The sequence below is a fragment of the Rutidosis leptorrhynchoides genome, chromosome 2 (genome assembly GCF_046630445.1).
Source record: "Rutidosis leptorrhynchoides isolate AG116_Rl617_1_P2 chromosome 2, CSIRO_AGI_Rlap_v1, whole genome shotgun sequence".
In the NCBI taxonomy this organism is placed as follows: domain Eukaryota; kingdom Viridiplantae; phylum Streptophyta; class Magnoliopsida; order Asterales; family Asteraceae; genus Rutidosis; species Rutidosis leptorrhynchoides.
Window position 1 is genome coordinate 4,461,187 of NC_092334.1, and position 23,054 is coordinate 4,484,240.

The 23,054-nt window shown below is 34.2% G+C and overlaps 1 protein-coding gene and 1 pseudogene across 1 annotated transcript; both read left to right on the plus strand.

Annotated features, from left to right (window-relative positions):
- The first annotated feature begins 12,303 nt into the window (after positions 1–12,303).
- On the plus strand, positions 12,304–17,237 carry LOC139894454 (centromere/kinetochore protein zw10 homolog; annotated as a pseudogene).
- A 1,468-nt stretch (positions 17,238–18,705) lies between these two features.
- Positions 18,706–22,488, plus strand: LOC139890499 (CRS2-associated factor 1, chloroplastic). Its single transcript, XM_071873373.1, has 5 exons — positions 18,706–19,608; positions 19,874–20,001; positions 20,351–20,576; positions 21,220–21,347; positions 21,698–22,488. The coding sequence occupies exons 1-5, from the start codon at positions 18,795–18,797 to the stop codon at positions 22,358–22,360; spliced, it is 1,959 nt and encodes a 652-aa protein (XP_071729474.1). The 5' UTR covers positions 18,706–18,794; the 3' UTR covers positions 22,361–22,488.
- The last annotated feature ends 566 nt before the right edge of the window (positions 22,489–23,054 follow it).

Below are 23,054 nucleotides of genomic sequence, written 5' to 3' on the forward strand. Positions count from 1 at the left end.
TTGATGAAATCTTGTCTAGAGTCGGTCAGAATTCCTCGGCACAACTATTTAAGGCGAGATCAGTTTGTAAGACATTCGAAGAACGTTCCAAGAATGTCTTGGTTTATAAGAGACTTTCGTTTGAAAGATGGGGGATATCACATTGGGAAACCCATAAGTTACGATGTGTTTACTTTGACGCATATATTGTGGGGAACCCAAATGCTATTTTACGCAACGGGTTAAGAAATTATTTTGACTCAATATATCCGAATATTGGACTTCGTGATTTAGAAAAAGCGGCTAACATGCAACATAAAGAAGCATGTTATGCTTACGGATTAGTAATGTTCGCTTCTCACCAAAGTGAGAACAAGAACATCGGGCTACAACTATTAAACAAAACGTTTCCACAAGTGACGGAGTCGGTAATTGGGGTAAGAAATGAGGTTTTTAGATTGTTACGGGACTGTTGGACATTACGTAACCCTCGTCCCTTTGACGACGTTACAACACGCTGTCTTATCAATGGCCATAACGGTTATGTTCCACAAGACCAAGGATGGGAAGTAGTCCTAGTAAAACCAGAATGCATGACTTGTTTCTGGACGTATGAATTACGTGTCTTTATTGCCTTTGCTGAACGACTTGTGTACTAGCTAGAATTATCTTCACAACTATCTTGTATCAAAGTTATTGTGTGTTATATTTCATGCTTTATGTAAAATAAGCGGTATTGTAAGTTTGTAAAATATTGTATAAAAGTTTGAACGCGAAATATTATTATAATCAGTTTTTCATATAGAATTGTAGTAGTTGAATTGTATATTAGCTACTAAGTATGAACTTAACGGGTAGGTACTACCCGAATTTAAACTTATAAAACGCTAATATGAAGAAAAAGCTTTTATAAATGAGTTCATATTATGCTACAAAATACTATTAACTACTCTTAATATTCTGTATGATTAACTTGTTCCATTTGACTATTTTGAAGGAAATGGCACCGACTACTCGACACACCGTGAATATGAATGAAGAGGAATTCCGTTCTTTTCTAGCTTCAAACATAGCCGCAGTACAGGCTGCGCTACATACCAACAATAACCTTGGATCTAGCAGTACAGGAAATCGTGTAGGATGCACCTACAAAGAATTCACTGCCTGCAAACCTTTGGAATTTGATGGAACCGAAGGACCGATCGGATTGAAACGGTGGACCGAGAAGGTTGAATTGGTGTTTGCCATAAGTAAGTGTACTGAAGAGGACAAAGTGAAGTACGCTACGCATACCTTCACAGGTTCTGCGTTAACATGGTGGAATACCTATCTAGAGCAAGTGGGACAAGACGATGCGTACGCACTACCGTGGTCAGCATTCAAGCACTTGATGAACGAGAAGTACCGTCCCAGAACCGAGGTCAATAAGCTCAAGACAGAACTTAGAGGGTTACGAACCCAAGGATTTGATATTACCACGTACGAAAGACGATTCACAGAATTGTGCCTATTGTGTCCGGGAGCATTCGAAGATGAGGAAGAGAAGATCGACGCGTTTGTGAAAGGATTACCGGAAAGAATCCAAGAAGATATAAGTTCACACGAGCCCGCCTCCATACAACAGGCATGTAGAATGGCTCACAAACTAGTGAACCAGATTGAAGAAAGAATTAAAGAACAGACTGCTGAAGAGGCCAATGTGAAGCAAGTCAAAAGAAAGTGGGAGGAAAACGGTGATAAGAATCACCAATACAACAACAACAGCAATTACAACAATAATCGCAACAACTATCCTAACAATCGCAACATCAACCGCAACTACAACAAACGGCCCAACAACAACAACAACAACAACAACAGCAACCACAACAATCATCTTAACAACAATAATAACCGCAACAACAACAACAATCAGAAGCAGCTATGCCAAAGGTGTGAAAAGTATCACTCGGGGTTCTGCACCAAATTTTGCAACAAGTGTAAAAGAAATGGTCATAGCGCGGCGAATTGTGATGTCTACGGACCAGGGGTTAACAGAACGAAAGGAACAAATGGTGTCGGAACGAGTAATGGCGGAGCAAGTAGTGTCGGAGCAAGTTATGCCAATGTAGTTTGTTATAAATGTGGAAAACCGGGCCACATTATTAGAAATTGCCCGAACCAGGAGAACACGAATGGACAAGGCCGCGGAAGAGTTTTCAATATTAATGCGGCAGAGGCACAGGAAGACCCGGAGCTTGTTACGGGTACGTTTCTTATTGACAATAAATCTGCTTACGTTTTATTTGATTCGGGTGCGGATAGAAGCTATATGAGTAGAGATTTTTGTGCTAAATTAAGTTGTCCATTGACGCCTTTGGATAGTAAATTTTTACTCGAATTAGCAAATGGTAAATTAATTTCAGCAGATAATATATGTCGGAATCGAGAAATTAAACTGGTTAGCGAAACATTTAAGATTGATTTGATACCAGTAGAGTTAGGGAGTTTTGATGTGATAATCGGTATGGATTGGTTGAAAGAAGTGAAAGCAGAGATCGTTTGTTACAAAAATGCAATTCGCATTATACGAGAAAAAGGAAAACCCTTAATGGTGTACGGAGAAAAGGGCAACACGAAGCTACATCTTATTAGTAATTTGAAGGCGCAAAAACTAATAAGAAAAGGTTGCTATGCTGTTCTAGCACACGTTGAGAAAGTACAAACTGAAGAAAAGAGCATCAATGATGTTCCCATTGCAAAAGAATTTCCCGATGTATTTCCGAAAGAATTACCGGGATTACCCCCACATCGATCCGTTGAATTTCAAATAGATCTTGTACCAGGAGCTGCACCAATAGCTCGTGCTCCTTACAGACTCGCACCCAGCGAGATGAAAGAACTACAAAGCCAATTACAAGAACTTTTAAAGCGTGGTTTCATTCGACCAAGCACATCACCGTGGGGAGCTCCTGTTTTGTTTGTCAAGAAGAAAGATGGTACATTCAGGTTGTGTATCGACTACCGAGAGTTGAACAAACTTACCATCAAGAACCGCTACCCACTACCGAGAATCGACGACTTATTTGATCAACTACAAGGCTCGTCTGTTTATTCAAAGATTGACTTACGTTCTGGGTATCATCAAATGCGGGTGAAAGAAGATGATATTCCAAAGACTGCTTTCAGAACACGTTACGGTCATTACGAGTTTATGGTCATGCCGTTTGGTTTAACTAATGCACCAGCTGTGTTCATGGACCTTATGAACCGAGTGTGTGGACCATACCTTGACAAGTTTGTCATTGTTTTCATTGATAACATACTTATTTACTCAAAGAATGACCAAGAACACGGTGAACATTTGAGAAAGGTGTTAGAAGTATTGAGGAAGGAAGAATTGTACGCTAAGTTTCCAAAGTGTGCATTTTGGTTGGAAGAAGTTCAATTCCTCGGTCACATAGTGAACAAAGAAGGTATTAAGGTGGATCCGGCAAAGATAGAAACTGTTGAAAAGTGGGAAACCCCGAAAACTCCGAAACACATACGCCAGTTTTTAGGACTAGCTGGTTACTACAGAAGGTTCATCCAAGACTTTTCCAGAATAGCAAAACCCTTGACTGCATTAACGCATAAAGGGAAGAAATTTGAATGGAATGATGAACAAGAGAAAGCGTTTCAGTTATTGAAGAAAAAGCTAACTACGGCACCTATATTGTCATTACCTGAAGGGAATGATGATTTTGTGATTTATTGTGACGCATCAAAGCAAGGTCTCGGTTGTGTATTAATGCAACGAACGAAGGTGATTGCTTATGCGTCAAGACAATTGAAGATTCACGAACAAAATTATACGACGCATGATTTGGAATTAGGCGCGGTTGTTTTTGCATTAAAGACTTGGAGGCACTACTTATATGGGGTCAAAAGTATTATATATACCGACCATAAAAGTCTTCAACACATATTTAATCAGAAACAACTGAATATGAGGCAGCGTAGGTGGATTGAATTATTGAATGATTACGACTTTGAGATTCGTTACCACCCGGGGAAGGCAAATGTGGTAGCCGATGCCTTGAGCAGGAAGGACAGAGAACCCATTCGAGTAAAATCTATGAATATAATGATTCATAATAACCTTACTACTAAAATAAAGGAGGCGCAACAAGGAGTTTTAAAAGAGGGAAATTTAAAGGATGAAATACCCAAAGGATCGGAGAAGCATCTTAATATTCGGGAAGACGGAACCCGGTATAGGGCTGAAAGGATTTGGGTACCAAAATTTGGAGATACGAGAGAAATGGTACTTAGAGAAGCTCAAGAAACATTTTTGGTGGCCGGGTATGAAAACCGATGTTGCTAAATACGTAGGAGAATGTTTGACGTGTTCTAAGGTCAAAGCTGAGCATCAGAAACCATCAGGTCTACTTCAACAACCCGAAATCCCGGAATGGAAATGGGAAAACATTACCATGGATTTCATCACTAAATTGCCAAGGACTGCAAGTGGTTTTGATACTATTTGGGTAATAGTTGATCGTCTCACCAAATCAGCACACTTCCTACCAATAAGAGAAGATGACAAGATGGAGAAGTTAGTACGACTGTATTTGAAGGAAGTCGTCTCCAGACATGGAATACCAATCTCTATTATCTCTGATAGGGATGGCAGATTTATTTCAAGATTCTGGCAGACATTACAGCAAGCATTAGGAACTCGTCTAGACATGAGTACTGCCTATCATCCACAAACTGATGGGCAGAGCGAAAGGACGATACAAACGCTTGAAGACATGCTACGAGCATGTGTTATTGATTTCGGAAACAGTTGGGATCGACATCTACCGTTAGCAGAATTTTCCTACAACAACAGCTACCATTCAAGCATTGAGATGGAGCCGTTTGAAGCACTTTATGGTAGAAAGTGCAGGTCTCCGATTTGTTGGAGTGAAGTGGGGGATAGACAGATTACGGGTCCGGAGATTATACAAGAAACTACCGAGAAGATCATCCAAATTCAACAACGGTTGAAAACCGCCCAAAGTCGACAAAAGAGCTACGCTGACATTAAAAGAAAAGATATAGAATTTGAAATTGGAGAGATGGTCATGCTTAAAGTTGCACCTTGGAAAGGCGTTGTTCGATTTGGTAAACGAGGGAAATTAAATCCAAGGTATATTGGACCATTCAAGATTATTGATCGTGTCGGACCAGTAGCTTACCGACTTGAGTTACCTCAACAACTCGCGGCTGTACATAACACTTTCCACGTCTCGAATTTGAAGAAATGTTTTGCTAAAGAAGATCTCACTATTCCGTTAGATGAAATCCAAATCAACGAAAAACTCCAATTCATCGAAGAACCCGTCGAAATAATGGATCGTGAGGTTAAAAGACTTAAGCAAAACAAGATACCAATTGTTAAGGTTCGATGGAATGCTCGTAGAGGACCCGAGTTCACCTGGGAGCGTGAAGATCAGATGAAGAAGAAATACCCGCATCTATTTCCAGAAGATTCGTCAACACCTTCAACAGCTTAAAATTTCGGGACGAAATTTATTTAACGGGTAGGTACTGTAGTGACCTGAACTTTTCCATGTTTATATATATTAATTGAGATTGATATTTACATGATTAAATGTTTCCAACATGTTAAGCAATCAAACTTGTTAAGACTTGATTAATTGAAATATGTTTCATATAGACAATTGACCACCCAAGTTGACCGGTGATTCACCAACGTTAAAACTTATAAAAACTATACGATGACATATATATGGTTATATATATAGTTAACATGTTTTTATTATAAGTATGTATCTCATTAGGTATTTTAACAATGAGTTATATACATAAAAATGAGACTATTAATTTAAGAAACTCGAAAACGATATATATAACGATTATCGTTATAACAACGTCTTACTAGGTACATATGAATCATATTAAGATATTGATACACTTGGTTAATTATGTTAAATGATAAGTAAATATATTATTAAGTGTATTAACAATGAAATACATATGTAAAAATAAGGCTACTAACTTAATGATTTCGAAACGAGACATATATGTAACGATTATCGTTGTAACGACATTTAACTGTATATACATCATACTAAGATATATTATATATCATAATATCATGATAATATAATAATTTAACATCTCATTTGTTATAATAAACAATGGGTTAACAACATTCAACAAGATCGTTAACCTAAAGGTTTCAAAACAACATTTACATGTAACGACTAACGATGACTTAACGACTCAGTTAAAATGTATATACAGGTAGTGTTTTAATATGTATTCATGAACTTTTGAAAGACTTCAAGACACTTATCAAAATACTTCTACTTAACAAAAATGCTTACAATTACATCCTCGTTCAGTTTCATCAACAATTCTACTCGTATGCACCCGTATTCGTACTCGTACAATACACAGCTTTTAGATGTATGTACTATTAGTATATACACTCCAATGATCAGCTCTTAGCAGCCCATGTGAGTCACCTAACACATGTGGGAACCATCATTTGGCAACTAGCATGAAATATCTCATAAAATTACAAAAATATGAGTAATCATTCATGACTTATTTACATGAAAACAAAATTACATATCCTTTATATCTAATCCATACACCAACGACCAAAAACACCTAAAAATACTTTCATTCTTCAATTTTCTTCATCTAATTGATCTCTCTCAAGTTCTATCTTCAAGTTCTAAGTGTTCTTCATAAATTTCAAAAGTTCTAGTTTCATAAAATCAAGAATACTTTCAAGTTTGCTAGCTCACTTCCAATCTTGTAAGGTGATCATCCAACCTCAAGAAATCTTTGTTTCTTACAGTAGGTTATCATTCTAATACAAGGTAATAATCATATTCAAACTTTGGTTCAATTTCTATAACTATAACAATCTTATTTCAAGTGATGATCTTACTTGAACTTGTTTTCGTGTCATGATTCTGCTTCAAGAACTTCGAGCCATCCAAGGATCCATTGAAGCTAGATCCACTTTTCTATTTTCCAGTAGGTTTATCCAAGGAACTTAAGGTAGTAATGAGGTTCATAACATCATTCGATTCATACATATAAAGTTATCTTATTCGAAGGTTTAAACTCGTAATCACTAGAACATAGTTTAGTTAATTCTAAACTTGTTCGCAAACAAAAGTTAATCCTTCTAACTTGACTTTTAAAATCAACTAAACACATGTTCTATATCTATATGATATGCTAACTTAATGATTTAAAACCTGGAAACACGAAAAACACCGTAAAACCGGATTTACGCCGTCGTAGTAACACCGCGGGCTGTTTTGGGTTAGTTAATTAAAAACTATGATAAACTTTGATTTAAAAGTTGTTATTCTGAGAAAATGATTTTTATTATGAACATGAAACTATATCCAAAAATTATGGTTAAACTCAAAGTGGAAGTATGTTTTCTAAAATGGTCATCTAGACGTCGTTCTTTCGACTGAAATGACTACCTTTAAAAAAACGACTTGTAACTTATTTTTCCGACTATAAACCTATACTTTTTCTATTTAGATTCATAAAATAGAGTTCAATATGAAACCATAGCAATTTGATTCACTCAAAACGGATTTAAAATGAAGAAGTTATGGGTAAAACAATATTGGATAATTTTTCTCATTTTAGCTACGTGAAAATTGGTAACAAATCTATTCCAACCATAACTTAATCAACTTGTATTGTATATTATGTAATCTTGAGATACCATAGACACGTATACAATGTTTCGACCTATCATGTCGACACATCTATATATATTTCGGAACAACCATAGACACTCTATATGTGAATGTTGGAGTTAGCTATACAGGGTTGAGGTTGATTCCAAAATATATATAGTTTGAGTTGTGATCAATACTGAGATACGTATACACTGGGTCGTGGATTGATTCAAGATAATATTTATCGATTTATTTCTGTACATCTAACTGTGGACAACTAGTTGTAGGTTATTAACGAGGACAGCTGACTTAATAAACTTAAAACATCAAAATATATTAAAAGTGTTGTAAATATATTTTGAACATACTTTGATATATATGTATATATTGTTATAGGTTCGTGAATCAACCAGTGGCCAAGTCTTACTTCCCGACGAAGTAAAAATCTGTGAAAGTGAGTTATAGTCCCACTTTTAAAATCTAATATTTTTGGGATGAGAATACATGCAGGTTTTATAAATGATTTACAAAATAGACACAAGTACGTGAAACTACATTCTATGGTTGAATTATCGAAATCGAATATGCCCCTTTTTATTAAGTCTGGTAATCTAAGAATTAGGGAACAGACACCCTAATTGACGCGAATCCTAAAGATAGATCTATCGGGCCCAACAAGCCCCATCCAAAGTACCGGATGCTTTAGTACTTCGAAATTTATATCATATCTGAAGGGTGTCCCGGAATGATGGGGATATTCTTATATATGCATCTTGTTAATGTCGGTTACCAGGTGTTCACCATATGAATGATTTTTATCTCCATGTATGGGATGTGTGTTGAAATATGAAATCTTGTGGTCTATTATTATGATTTGATATATATAGGTTAAACCTATAACTCACCAACATTTTTGTTGACGTTTTAAGCATGTTTATTCTCAGGTGATTATTAAGAGCTTCCGCTGTCGCATACTTAAATAAGGACGAGATTTGGAGTCCATGCTTGTATGATATTGTGTAAAAACTGCATTCAAGAAACTTATTTTGTTGTAACATATTTGTATTGTAAACCATTATGTAATGGTCATGTGTAAACAGGATATTTTAGATTATCATTATTTGATAATCTACGTAAAGCTTTTCAAACCTTTATTGATGAAATAAAGGTTATGGTTTGTTTTAAAATGAATGCAGTCTTTGAAAAACGTCTCATATAGAGGTCAAAACCTCGCAACGAAATCAATTAATATGGAACGTTTTTAATCAATAAGAACGGGACATTTCAAAGCAAGCATGTGTCTCACCCCAAAAGTTATAAATAGTTAAGTAAACAGTAAAAGTGGGGCTATGAAAATCACCTTAGTAGCACAAAAGAATATTCCACGAAAGAATTGAACGGAAGGACGTGACCGAGATCTCAACCTAGAGATAGAACGTATGATCAGACATTGCCTAACAGACAATAGTATATAGTACTATATTGATAGTAATGGTTCACTAAAGAATTTCCATTTTCGGAAGATTACTATTTATGAAAAGTTTCCACTTATAGTAATTTTCCAATTTTAGAAAGTTCGGGTTAATCTTTAGCAAGATGTTGTACAACTCTACTCAAACTTCGTTGCTATCAAATAAGTCAGGAATGACCAGATGTAACCGAGGGCCCAGGATTCTTGACCAGAATCTAAGTCATGGCATTCGAGATCCACAAGCTTACACATAAATGGAAACCTAGACATCATTCACTTACGACCGTGAGTAGCGATGAAGTTCACATGAATTATACATTATCTTTGATTAACCTTCACTTTAGGTGTATACACACAACGAATTATTAATGTACTTAATAATTATATATGTGATAATATAACCTAAGTTTTATTTAATATTTAGTTATTATACCTTAGTATGTCTTATATATATTAAATATAATTACCTTTAAATAAATACCTAAATTACTTCAAAAATAATAGTGTTTTATTAATCGAACATTATTCAAAAATGTCTAAATAATAAATTAAATATCTAAAAATTATATAAATAATTTTTATAGTCTTAGTTAATCATATAGATTAGTAGAAAAATTTAAGAAAATGTTTTTATTATATTTTTGTATTTATTTTTGTTTTTACCCTTAATGTATTCACAAAATAATTTTAATTCTACATAATTACTAAATAAACCCAAATAATTATTTTTATAATTTTTATAAGTTTCTATCAGTCTAATAACCTGTAGAAAAATATATAAAAAAATATTTTTTATTATTTTATATTTATTCTTAATTTACCTTCGAATTACATAATAATAGAGTTTAATTATATAATAAATACCAATTCGACCCAAGTAATTATTTTTATAATTTTTTTAGATCTATATAAGTTTTAAAAACTCAGAAAAAAATTATATATATTTTATTTTTAGTTAAAAGTATTTATTACGAATTATACATTGTTTTTACGTTTAAACACTACATAATTCGTATTTAATTATAAATAATATTCCATAAATTATCAAAATTATTTTTATGCATCATAACACTTATAATACTAATTATAACATATAAACATAATTAATTTCGAATTTTACAAAGAATATACAATAAATATAAATATAAATGACAATATTGAAAAAAATTAATAAAAATAGAAAGTACCTCAAATTTTCTTCAAGGTTTTGAGAGAATAACTTAAGTTTTTGTGTTTGGCAAGAAAAAATGAATGAGAAGCCATGTATTTATAGGTAAAAAATGGTTGGTGAAAAGAAAAAATAATAATAAAATAAAGGTGCCAATTTTGACAAAATAATAAAAACATGTTAAAAATGTTTTTAATAAGTTTTTGTTTTTAAAAATATTTAGTCAAAATTCATGGGCTCATTATTTAATTTATAAAAAAAAAATCTTATTTCTTTTTATTTTTATTTTTTATAAGCTAAAAATATATATAATGATTAAAATAACTTATCATTTAATTAATAATTATGTTACATATAGTTTTAAATATAATACGCATTAATATTAACTAAAGTTATTTTATATAATTAGTGTAAACTTTAGTTAACAAAAAGTGTCGACTAAAAATAAATATTTGATCAATGTCAAATTTAATTATATATTACGTATGGATAACAACCCTATAGTCAAATTAGTCAATTCATGCATGGAAATATGAGGGTTGTTATAAAATTGTAAAAAAAAATTCCGACTACGCACCAGTGCACCACGCATGATGAGTGTAATTCGATGTGTGATGCGTGTTTATGATATAATGACTGAGACAGACATTTTTTTCTCGCGAACATGCACCACACACCAAGCACCACGTACGGCGTGTGGTGCTGGTGTGTGGTTGATGCTTGTTGTTCATTTCTTTGAATGGTCGTATCTTTTGACTCGTAGTTCAGATTTAATTATCGTTTAAAAAACAGTTTTAAATCGGAGCTACGAGTCAAATAATACGGTAATTCAAAGATATGACATTTTGGCACAAGTATCAAACACCAAGCACCACACATGCGTGATGCGAGTTTGCGAGGAAAAATGGTTATCTCACTGAATATCTCGTGAACATGCATCATGCACGGGCTTGCGCACATCATGCGTGTTGCGTGATGCGTGGTCAGGGGACAATTTTGCAATTATAATTTTTTAAGGACATATTGTTATTCATTTTTTAAAAAGGGGGCACTTTGACCTATTTCAAGTCGGTAAAATCCTATGCTAATCTAAAAAAATGTAGAAGGGAAATTATAGAAGATGCACTGAAAATAAAGAAAAAGTTATGCGGTTAGTTTATCTGCTTTACTCCATATTATGTGTGGGTGGTCCTATACTTTTTTTTGACGTGTTTAGTCACCGTGATTTGCACAAGTTGTGCGAGTAGTCCAGTTCACTAATGGTATTAACGGTCGTTAACTTATTGCGTTAATTTTAACTGACACAAAAGTATTTTCGTCTTTCACCTTCTCCTTCACATTTATCTTCAACATTTCAAATTCTAAATCAACTCAAAATTAATTGTATACGGATTCACGAGTTTAAATATAAAGGAAAGAAAGAAAAAGGAATAGAATTGAAAGAGAAAGACATGAGATCCTTCTTTTTTTCTCTTCAAAATAAAATTCGAAAACACCATTCTCAATTTTGTCTCTACTTCTTTTCTTTTGTCTTCAAAATAAAATTCGAAAACTTCTTTTTTTTTTTTTTTTTCTTTCCATTTACTTTCATTTCTATCCGGAATTAAACTCGGGAACATAGTGTTAATACTTAAATCAAACTAAATTCCTTATATTTCTTTTAATCAAGTTACATCTACAACGTGAGGGTAATCAAATCTGTTCCGTGAGGGTAATCAAATCTGTTCCAACAAAAGAAATTTCATGTGTGTTCCATCATTTACTTTTTGGAATGAGACTAAAATTCATTCATTTTTTTCACCAAATATGAATTGAATACCCCTCTCAATCCAGCACAGCAACCCACTCAAACCATTTGCGTCAAATCAAAATCCCTTTCAATCAAACACAACATTTACCGTTTGAGAACTGTAATTCAAACGTACTTTCATAACAAATGAGGGTTTATATATCCATAAATTAAACGATATTTTTAAGAGGCAATTGATAATTAAACGGTTTTTATCCATCAATCAATCGATTTGATCCGTTAAAAAAATGGACGTACTGTTCAATTCAATCGACGTTGGTGATTTACTATCATCACACAATCTCGACGACTCATCACCACTCTCTGCTCCCGATCTCCGTCTTCTAATCGACCGTCTTCAACTCCGTTCACTCGACATTAAGTCCAAAGTCCAAAACTACATACACTCTCACAACCACAACTTCCATGCCCTATTTTCTCACTCTTCTGATGCCGTCGTTCAATTCAATTTGAAAGACTTTCCGATCAAGTATCTGACCTTATCAGTCTCCTATCATCATATCGGAAACCGATTGACGTCGAGATCAAGGAAACAGTTGATGCAATTAGGTCAAAACGTATTGAATCGAAAGAGAAGAAAGACGCCTTAGGATTAGTTATTGTAGTTTTGAAATTGAGTGAGATGTTGAGTGGTGTGGAGAGTGATTTGATCGCCGGAAATGTTGTTGAAGTTGCGGTGGCGGTTACCGAGTTGCAAGTGGCATTACGTGTAGACGATTGTAGCGGTGATCGAGAGCCAATTGTGTTTGGTTTGTTACGGAAGCATTGGAGAGATTGCTTTGAGCAGGTAGAATTTGTGTTTGTTACATATATGCATTAAAGTAATAACTGAATTTGTGAACTTTTGGTGTTACTCTTCTATCAATTCTTTTAACGATATTTTATGTATGTAGATTGAGAGCATGGATGCGGAGACTACTTATTCTGGAATTAGTGTTGTCATTCAATTTATCTTCAATTATATTTGCTTTCAAAATCCTCTATGGATGCAATTATTGGGAAGATTGACATGGCCGCAGATGTCAGAATTGATTATTACGAACTTTCTTTCCAAGGTTTGTCTCTCTTCACGTCTATACGTAATGAGCGTTCAGAAGAATGACCTTATTGACACTGCATATCATGGTACAAATATATGCATGGAGCCCATTTAAAACAATTAGAGTAGCAGAAATAGTTAGCTTGTCATTCATTTTAATTAGTTCACCACCGAAATTTGTTTATTAATCCCTTCAACTAATACTTTGAGTAGAAATGTATGTTTTTCATAATTAATGATGCGTTCTTTCTTAATTTTTTTGGTTGAGAGTAATGAGATCAAGAGGCCCATAATGTACGGGTTCACATACTAACATACGATGTATAGTCTCACCTTCAATGTTTTTGATGCTAGATTGTTCCTAACGATGCTTCCAAACTTGCTGACTTTAAAACAACTCGACAACTCACGTCTGAATTTGAAACATCACTAAAAGAAATTATGTTCATCTCCTCTGGCAAAGATGAAAGGTTGAGCAATTTTGCAGACAATGTTGAAGTTCATTTTGCAACGAGGAAGAAGGTTGAGATACTTGCAACAGCCAGGGATCTTCTTCTGCATTCAGATTTTAAACTTTCCAAAGTGAGGTTACTTCAATTGTTTGTACCTTTTCAAATGTCAAACCTTCATGTTTGTCTTTATTAATTGCTCTCTTTCTGCTAAACAAAATCTTGATAATGCGAACTTCTGGCCCTACCCAAAACCTGAGCATTCATTACTTTTTACAGATATTTTAACGGATGTTTCGTTCATTATTGTTGTATATACGTTGACTAAATGAATGTTCTTTCACAGGACTATTCATGGAAAAGTGCAGAAGGTAATAATGGTGGGAATGCGGACTTGCTTTTTTCGTCTGAGAGGTGTGTCATATCTGAAGCAGCTTCTCAGCTAATGGAAGTGGTGCATCAAATACTCAATGTGGGTGATATCATACAACTTTCTGAAAGATGCCGATTAATGTCTTTAAGCTTGATGTTATTTGTGAAAGTATCATCTGAGAAAGATGTTGGCATTGTTTTTTATGTTGAAGACATTAAAGGATGCATGACATTTGTGTTTCATGTTACACTTTGTTGATGTAATATATAAGTTTTTACACTTCTTTTAAGCATACTTTTATAAAATGTCATTTTCAGGACATTTGCTTGTCATCTGCTACAGTTGCATTAGAGTTCTACCATGCTGCTAGGGATGCATTACTTCTATATGAAGCTGTTATTCCTGTCAGGGTTAGTGCTTGAAGACAACAGTCTTCACAGAGCATCGTATTATTCCTTGAATGTGCAAGTTAACCTTGTATCCAACTTAGGCTTAGTTAGCAAATACATCTGTCTTATAGAATCTCATTTTGTTATATGAAGCTAGAAAGACAGCTGGATGGTATCAACCAGGTTGCCGTTCTAATTTATAATGATTGTCTATTCCTATCACAGGAGATTCTTGGCCTTGCATTTGAGGTATGAATACGTGGGTTCTCACTCATTTCATCTTTTGGCTAAGGTTATGTATTATGGGCTTCAGTTTAGTATCCAAGTTACACACTAACTTGTTGGAATTATGGGCTCAACTCCTGCTCATGAACTTTGTTAACATTTTCTTGCTTAATTGCTTCTTGAATAAGATGAAATTTGAGAAAACTGGTGCATTATCGATCGATCAGAATTAATTGATTGGAAGTATATTCTTAGGGTGGTAAATTATCTATGCTTAGAACCATATATGATCAATTTGAGATATGTCCCAGATTGCAACTTTATAGGATTGTACATTTTAGGGTATGTATCTACACTTTAGAAAAACCATCCCAAGATACAAGTGGTTGCAAAAGGTCGCAAGTTGTAATCCTGGGCTGGCCAGGGAAGGTTTGGGAAACGGTCACGTATTGTTCCGGATAGGGTTAAAATTACCTGGCCTCTCGAAAAACCTCATAACTTATTTACACTATATAAACTATTGTGGCTATTGTTTTTTAGCTTTGCACTAAAAGCTTCTTTGTATCATTTTAGTGACATGATTTACTGAAGATGGTTTTATTCAGCGTTGGGTGTGATTATGTGTTGTTCGACGGGGTTTAAATTTGTGCTGCAAAATAAATTTAGAAGATTGCTTAAGAAATTATGTGAACCTTATTTTTGTTTGGATATTTCTAGGACGTTCTCAGTCAATTAACTACATTTGATCTTTCTTGTGGAGAGCTACACATGCATTGGGTTTGTTAAAAGTAACTAAATAAAGTAACCGGTGTAGATCTTGCATCTAGAACGATGATGTTTATCCCTTTATAATTACGTGTATCACATCATGTACATTTCTTGCTTGCTATTGCTTGGTTGACTTTGATGGTTGTTTTTCCATTTTATAATTTCAGTACCAATCAGGTTTTCCAACTTCCATGAAGAAGGCGGCGTTTGTTGATTTGGGTATAAGATACAAGTTGATGGCAGAAGAGATATTACAAAGACAAATACAACTTGTCAAGCATAATTTGATGGAGGTATATTATTTTTTTTAGTTATAGTACATCTCTCTCTCTCTCTCTTTTTTTTTTTTTTTTTTTTTCAAAAGGTTTGAAGTAATGTTAATTAGTGTGAAAAATGTCACCAGGCCATCGATGGTGCAGATGGATTTCAGAATACCCATCACCCAAAGCGAAACCAATCTGCAAAATTCAGTATTGATCAGGTAAAAATTTGTTGATCCTTCTTCCTTGTTCACACATGATATTTCAAAATTGTTGCTAACAAGTCTAACTGCAGGTAGCTTTTATCCTTGAGAAAGTGAACATATTGTGGGAGTTGTTGCTACCATTGACATACAAGAGAAGTATGTGCTCTGTATTGGAGGCTGTATGTTGTAGAATGACCAAAGACATACTCCAGTTAGATGACATTGCAGCTGAAGAAACACTACAGGTACTACATGTTGCAAAAAGTTCATTTTCATGCCCTTTTTCTGTAGCTCGGGGCAATTTGCATAAACTAGCTAGAAACTTTACAAACTTTGGTCTTGCTGCTTTCTGTTTTCTGTTACACATTATTATGCCCACTACAAAAAGAAACATTTTGGTTAGTCTTGCAAGTTAAACTACTACTACTAGTTGACACACTATAATAAGTCAACATAGTCAAAGTTTAACTAGTTTTAGTAACCACAAACTTTTTGTGACTGAATACATGATAGTTGTTGTGTTCAGATTCAAAGGTTAATTCATATGCTGCTTGAAAACCTTTCGTCTTTATTGGAGTCCCTGGATGCTATTAATAATCAATCTACCAAACCACAAGAGACATCATCACACTCTGTTATTGATGATTTCATACCATCACTCCCTCGACTACGGATGTTGGCAGGTAAATCAGCTACATTATTAGTTAGAACTTAGAAGTATCCCCACCCACCTATTTGGCAACACCATTAAATAATAATTTGTATCGTTATCTAGCAAGACTGTTACTTATTAAATGGTCTATTTTCACCCACAACTAATTTATTTGAATTGATATTGTTTTATTGAACATTATTTTCTTTGTCATATTATTATATATATATTTCCAATTTCCAATATCCAATTCTCAACAGATATGTTGGACATGCCTCTCAAGTTAATTACCGAGTCTTGGGAAAGTGGGGAGTTGGCCAACTGTGGTTATACTTCATCTGAGGTACTGTACTATATATAATATGTTCATTACTACTACTCGAAACTTATTTTATCAAAGGAGGCATTTGTATCTTATAATTGACTTGATGGTTGGTATCATTGTGCATAAATCTTGCAGGTGAAAGACTTTATCAGAGCAATATTTACAGATTCACCCCTACGGAAAGAATGTTTATGGAGTGTTGAAAATAGTCGTGATGAGTTTTTTTGATGCATAGAGTCAGTCTGCTAGCTGGGAGATTGGCCCCAACTCAACTAACAAATGAAGAAATGTAGTGCTTTTCTTGAATGTAAATAACTATATACTCCTGTAGTCCTGTTGTATTATAATTAAGAAAAAGCTTATCTGATTATATACTATCTATTCACTTTTTGTAACAAGTTTTTTTATTCTTTTCCTTTTTTCGGTTGATTTGATATTATTGCCATAATTTTTTTTACTTTTTTTTACTGTTAAATGGTTCTGGTTCTTAGAAACGTTTTATGTTACTCGTATTATGTTTCAGATATATCTGGTCAGTTATTTTATGGACAATGTTTTTCCAATGTTGTAATTTTATTAAAACACTAAGGGAGGTCCCAACGGTTCGCCCAGGAGCTCCGCCCAGCCTGGGCGCTGATGGCACGAAGGCCGCCCAGGTGCCGCCCACAGCCCGCCCAGCCACCTCCGTCCTTCCTCTCGTCTATTTGAATCAGATTTGTGGACGGACTTTGCTAATTTATGACCTTTTTCAATTTTTTTATTTCTTTTTTTGTTTCTAAAGTTTGAGATGGTGGGGTGATTCTGATGAAAAAAATGGAAGGAGGAAGATGAAAAAAAGTTTGAGATAGTGAAGGTAGATGATGAAGATGATAATTAAATAAATTTTTTTTTAATTAAATACGTAGTATTATTATTGTGGGTCTTACATATGTGTGGTCAATATTATTTATGAAGTACTTTATTACATTTTTATTTATTTTATCTTTTGCTATTTGATTAATTTTTAAGTGTTAATTAAATGTAATTTAATAATTAATATTAATAATTCTTTTAATATTATTAGTAATATTTAGTTTTATTTGATAATATAAAAAAATTAAAAAAGAAAATAAAAATATGAAATGAGGAGTGTTATTATTGGGAGTGTTTAGTCCTAGAAAGGAAGTGAGATGGAAGTGATGATGTGGTGCTGAATAGTTGGCTAGTCCTGGAAGAAGTCATGTCTTATTGGGAACACTCTAAAAAATCATTAACATAATCAAATAGACTTCAGTTATCCTCATTTCTACTTGTATTTTACTATCTAAATCTAGCAAAAGTTTTTATTAAACCTTACGTTCAAGGTGAAATAATAATAATAGTTTGAACTTCAAATAGAAGATAGATAGAGGAACCCCTTCCTAAACTGAGTCCGATCATGTACATGTACGCTATATCGTGGTCATCTTAAATTTTAAGCGGTCTATGCTTCCCGGTGAATGTGCCATCGGGGTCGGTCTTTTCACAATTTTAGGTTCTTTTACCGTAGCATTAGAATTCTTTAGTAGCATTAATATCGGCGCTTCAGGGACTTCAATTGCCATCCTTTTGGTTTAACCTGCCCCATTGGCAATTTCATATGTTACCTTTTGAACTTGCGATTTGCAGACCATTGGCCGCCTCTCTAACAAAACCTATATGTACATATTCAAACCATGTTTTGATAACAATCGAAATTAGAAGTGGCAATGTGCATATTCATATACATACATATTCAACCGAACCCATGGCTGCATATTACAACCAAACCGATATTCGAATCTAAAAAATCGGAGATCCAAAAACCCGGATATCCGACTTTCGGATTTTCCGATCAGAATTTGGAATTATCTTATGAAACCCCTCGTTTTCAGTATCAACCCTTAAAGATTATAACCTTTCAATTTTGTCCCCAATTTCCTCTTCAAACTGAAACAGATTGATTACAGGTTTTTCAAACCCTAAAAAATGGCTCTAACTCTGAAAACCACAATCCAGTTCCCAATTTTATCTCCACCACCACCATCTCATCACAACCACCGCCACCACCACCGTCTAGCCACCGTAATCCGATTTTCACGGTGGAACAACGCAAACGCCCAAAAATTTACCCGTCATGAACTAACACAACAGCAAATTGAAGACCAATTACGTTTCCAAAAACGCTTCGAATCCGCCTCAAGAATCGCCGATCTCCAACCAACTACCAGCACTCCTCCGGCGTACAAGTCCACCGGAACTCCGTCATCACCTTCCCGCCCTTCAATTCCCGGTAAAAAATCAAAATACTCAAAACCCCCAAAAAACCAAAACCCTGACCATAGCTCTCACCCTGCATTTAAACGAATTGTCAAAATTAGAAAACTTCCTGATAAATATGAAGATGAAACATGTATTAATGTAGGTGATAAAGGACTATCATATGTTATACCTGAAGCACCATTTGAATTTCAATATAGTTATACAGAAACCCCAAAAGTTAAACCTTTAAAGCTTCGGGAGCCTCCGATAGCACCGTTTGGGCCGGGGACAATGCCACGGCCTTGGACAGGAAAAAAACCATTGCCACCAAGCAAAAAAAAGGTGGATTTTGATTCATTTATGTTACCTCCACCACATAAGAAAGGTGTTAAACCGGTTCAAGCTCCAGGACCATTTTTACCTGGGTCGGGTCCAAAGTATGTACAGTCAAGAGATGAGGTGTTGGGGGAGCCCTTGACTAAGGAGGAAATTGATGCTCTTATCAAAGGGTGCTTGAAATCACAAAGGCAGTTGAATATGGGTATGGTTTTTTTGTTGGTTAGTTATTTGTGATCTTGATGCTATATTTCTATTGGTGAATACATAATACCAGTTTTTACATTTGAAGATCAATGATTTAGATTGTTAGTTTATGATATTGTACATCCATTTTGAATGTCATACAAACTAGTTATGCAAGGTGCTTATTTTCCTGCAGTGTTGTACATTTCGAGTGGCAAACTAACTATTATTTATTTCGGACTTGATATGAATCTATAGTTGTTTGTTCTATTAATATTTGTTAGGGAGAGATGGTTTGACACACAATATGTTGGACAATATTCATGCTCATTGGAAACGAAGGAGGGTCTGCAAGATAAAATGTAAAGGTGTATGCACTGTTGACATGGACAATGTACGCCAACAACTAGAGGTTGGTCTCCGTCTGTACTGATTTTTTTCGTGTTCTTGGAAAAAGCTTCATATAGTGTACTCCGTGAAATATGACCTTATCATGTATACTTGGCCTTTTCATCCATTTACATATAATTGGAGTGATCGGGATTTTTTTTCTTTCCAGAAGTGGCCATCTAGTTTTTCGTAGCTAAAACTGGGGTGGGTCAGACATGTCAAATAGGTTACAATGTTGCACAAAGTCTCTTGTTAGTGCTAACAACTTCATAAATCACATTTTGCAAGGATTTACATTAATATTGTAATACCATATTATTTAATGATATATTTAATGCAATCAATTTTTTAATAGTTTCATCCTGTAACAGGAGAAGACAGGAGGAAAAATAATATATAGTAAAGGAGGAGTTGTGTATCTTTTCAGGGGTAGAAATTATAATTACAAAACTCGCCCTGTCTTTCCTCTTATGCTATGGAAGCCAATTACCCCTGTTTATCCGAGACTCATCCAACGGGTCCCAGAGGGGCTAACACTACAAGAAGCAAGTGAAATGCGCACTAAAGGCCGACAATTGATCCCAATATGCAAGCTTGGTAAGTTTGTTACTGGTTCATTTCTTAACATTATTTCTAGACCCTACTATGCTAGAAGACTTATCCACACCCAAAATTTAGCTAGAGAATTCGACCCACTTTTGCTTGTGAATGTGTCAGTTTGGGTTGTTTTTTATATTAAAGGAATCTGATTGAAAAGTCCCATCTCCAATGGGACTGAGTTCACACAAAGTCTATTTTAATGCTTCTGAGCTCCAAAATTGTTTTATCCAAACATTTAGACTCTTATTGTAATAATATTGCTTTTTTAGTTATAGCTAGCAGCCTAACACATCAGTTATTTTATCATGAATATTTCAAAGAATCAACAAAAGTTGTTTGTGGGGCAATCCAGCCCATTTTCGATTCAAATGAAAATAAACAAAATAGACATGATCTTGTTATAATCCGTTATCAACTTGCTCATCTTGTCACATTTACATAATCCAAATACACAAGTTAATTGTTTCATGCATCAGCGGGTCCTAAATCAAAGGGAGATGTCACGATTCAATAGCACCTCTTGTGATAATTTGAGAATTGACAATGTATAGAAGTTAGACTTTTTTTATTTATGATTCTTCCAGGGATTGAAACGAGTGTTCAGGTAACTTGATTATAAAATGATTGGAACTTGTTTCAGGGAAAAACGGTGTTTATTGTGATCTTGTCAATAATGTTCGAGAGGCATTTGAAACATGCGATTTAGTGCGAGTTAATTGTGAAGGGATGAATGGGAGTGACTACCGCAGGATTGGTGCAAAACTAAAGGTATGGCTTTCCTGTCCATTTTGTTGATTGTACCATTCAACTCAAATATTGCATTAAAGACATAACTGTGATTGTAGTTCTTTGTATCAATATGATTTAAAAAAAAACTACATGATATGATAAAAATAATTATGTACATCTTGTAAGTGATACGGTATAGATGCAGCAAGCATGCTTACACTTTATGTTACTTTCAATCCCTTTGACTCAGTTGACCTTCTTTTTATATACTAAATTTTATCTATTTGACTAGTTTTTCTATGAATCGATCAAACCTTATTAAAATTGCCACCTCAAAACCTGCAAGATTAGTATTTACAGTTGGTAATAGACTTTTTTAAACATTTTAGGATCTTGTCCCCTGTGTGCTGGTTTCATTTGAGCAAGAACACATACTCATGTGGAGAGGAAGAGATTGGAAATCAATGTTCACACACGAAAACGAGCCTCAGACAGCTTCTAATATAAATACTGATGACGATGATGATGTAGATTCACTTTTACCGTCAGAATCATCACCTGATTATTCGACTGAAGACGAGCATGAGCTAGATGAAATTACATTATCTACCCTCGATAACATTGATAACAACAGAAATGTATCTCCCGATGATAGTGAAGACAATGAATTAGAAAATAAAAGTAATCAAGATTGTTTAGAGGGGGTGATGTCACTCTTAAAGCAGGCAGTACAAGATGGAATTGCGGTGGTTCTCGAAGATCCGTGTACAGATGCTGACATGGCATATGCAAAGGCGGTTGCTTTTGCACAAAATGCAGTACCTGGTCCAACTTTTAGACTGCATCGGCTTAAAAAGGTTGCAGTGCCAACCACTGAGACGCAAGAAACTGAAGGCACTGTTAGGAATGAGGTAGTAACAGTTTATGAGCGTAAACAGGGTGATAAAAGAAGTAGTCCTAGAACTCGAAAGAAGGATTCGAAGGAGAATTATCTTGACATAGTTCCACAAGCGACTTTAAGAGTCGATGAATTGGCCAAGCTGCTAGGTTAAACATATGCATACCCTTCTGTATACCAGTTAACTATAGAGATATGTTTACATTCATCATATAATTTTATTTATTCTATTCTATGTATTTAATTATACAAGCTAAATAGTGTTGTTTCTTTATTGTTGTGTATGCTTGGTGCCGATGTTAGTAAAGTTTATATACTCGCAATCAAACAAAAGTTATATAGTTGATATGAGTACAAAATTATATAAATCTAACCGAGGATCTTTGTTTGAATGCATATAATATAATTAGAGAATAGATTATTTTAACGACAACTCTTCGCCTTTATTCTAGAGTTTTAGTTTTGAGGAAAAAATGAACCGGAAAGCAATAAATAAGTTTAGCTTTAAAGTGATGCTTTTTTAATTGAACAAGTAATTGATGCCTCGTAACGTTTTATCAACTCAATAATGTTTTTTTTTTTTTTTTTTTTTTTTTTTTTTGCCAAAAAAAATAAAAAATAAAAAAAATTAATTGTTCATTGCAACGTTCAATGAATTGTCTTTAGAAAAATCGTTAAAAATCTACATTAACGAGACACAATCACTTCATTTAAAAATTATAATTAAACATTCTTTTTAAGATTTTATAATAATTATAATTATATATGATCATTAATTATTATATTTAATTTAAGGACGATGCTAAAGTTTACTAAATTTATGTTTAAAAATTATGGTTAATTAATTA

Excerpts from the sequence above, each read along its gene's own strand:
- LOC139890499 (XM_071873373.1), top strand. The coding sequence starts at position 18,795 with ATGGCTCTAACTCTGAAAACCACAATCCAGTTCCCAATTTTATCTCCA. Across the intron at positions 19,609-19,873 it reads ACAAAGGCAGTTGAATATGG|GGAGAGATGGTTTGACACAC; the intron begins GTATGGTTTTTT and ends AATATTTGTTAG. Across the intron at positions 20,002-20,350 it reads ATGTACGCCAACAACTAGAG|GAGAAGACAGGAGGAAAAAT; the intron begins GTTGGTCTCCGT and ends ATCCTGTAACAG.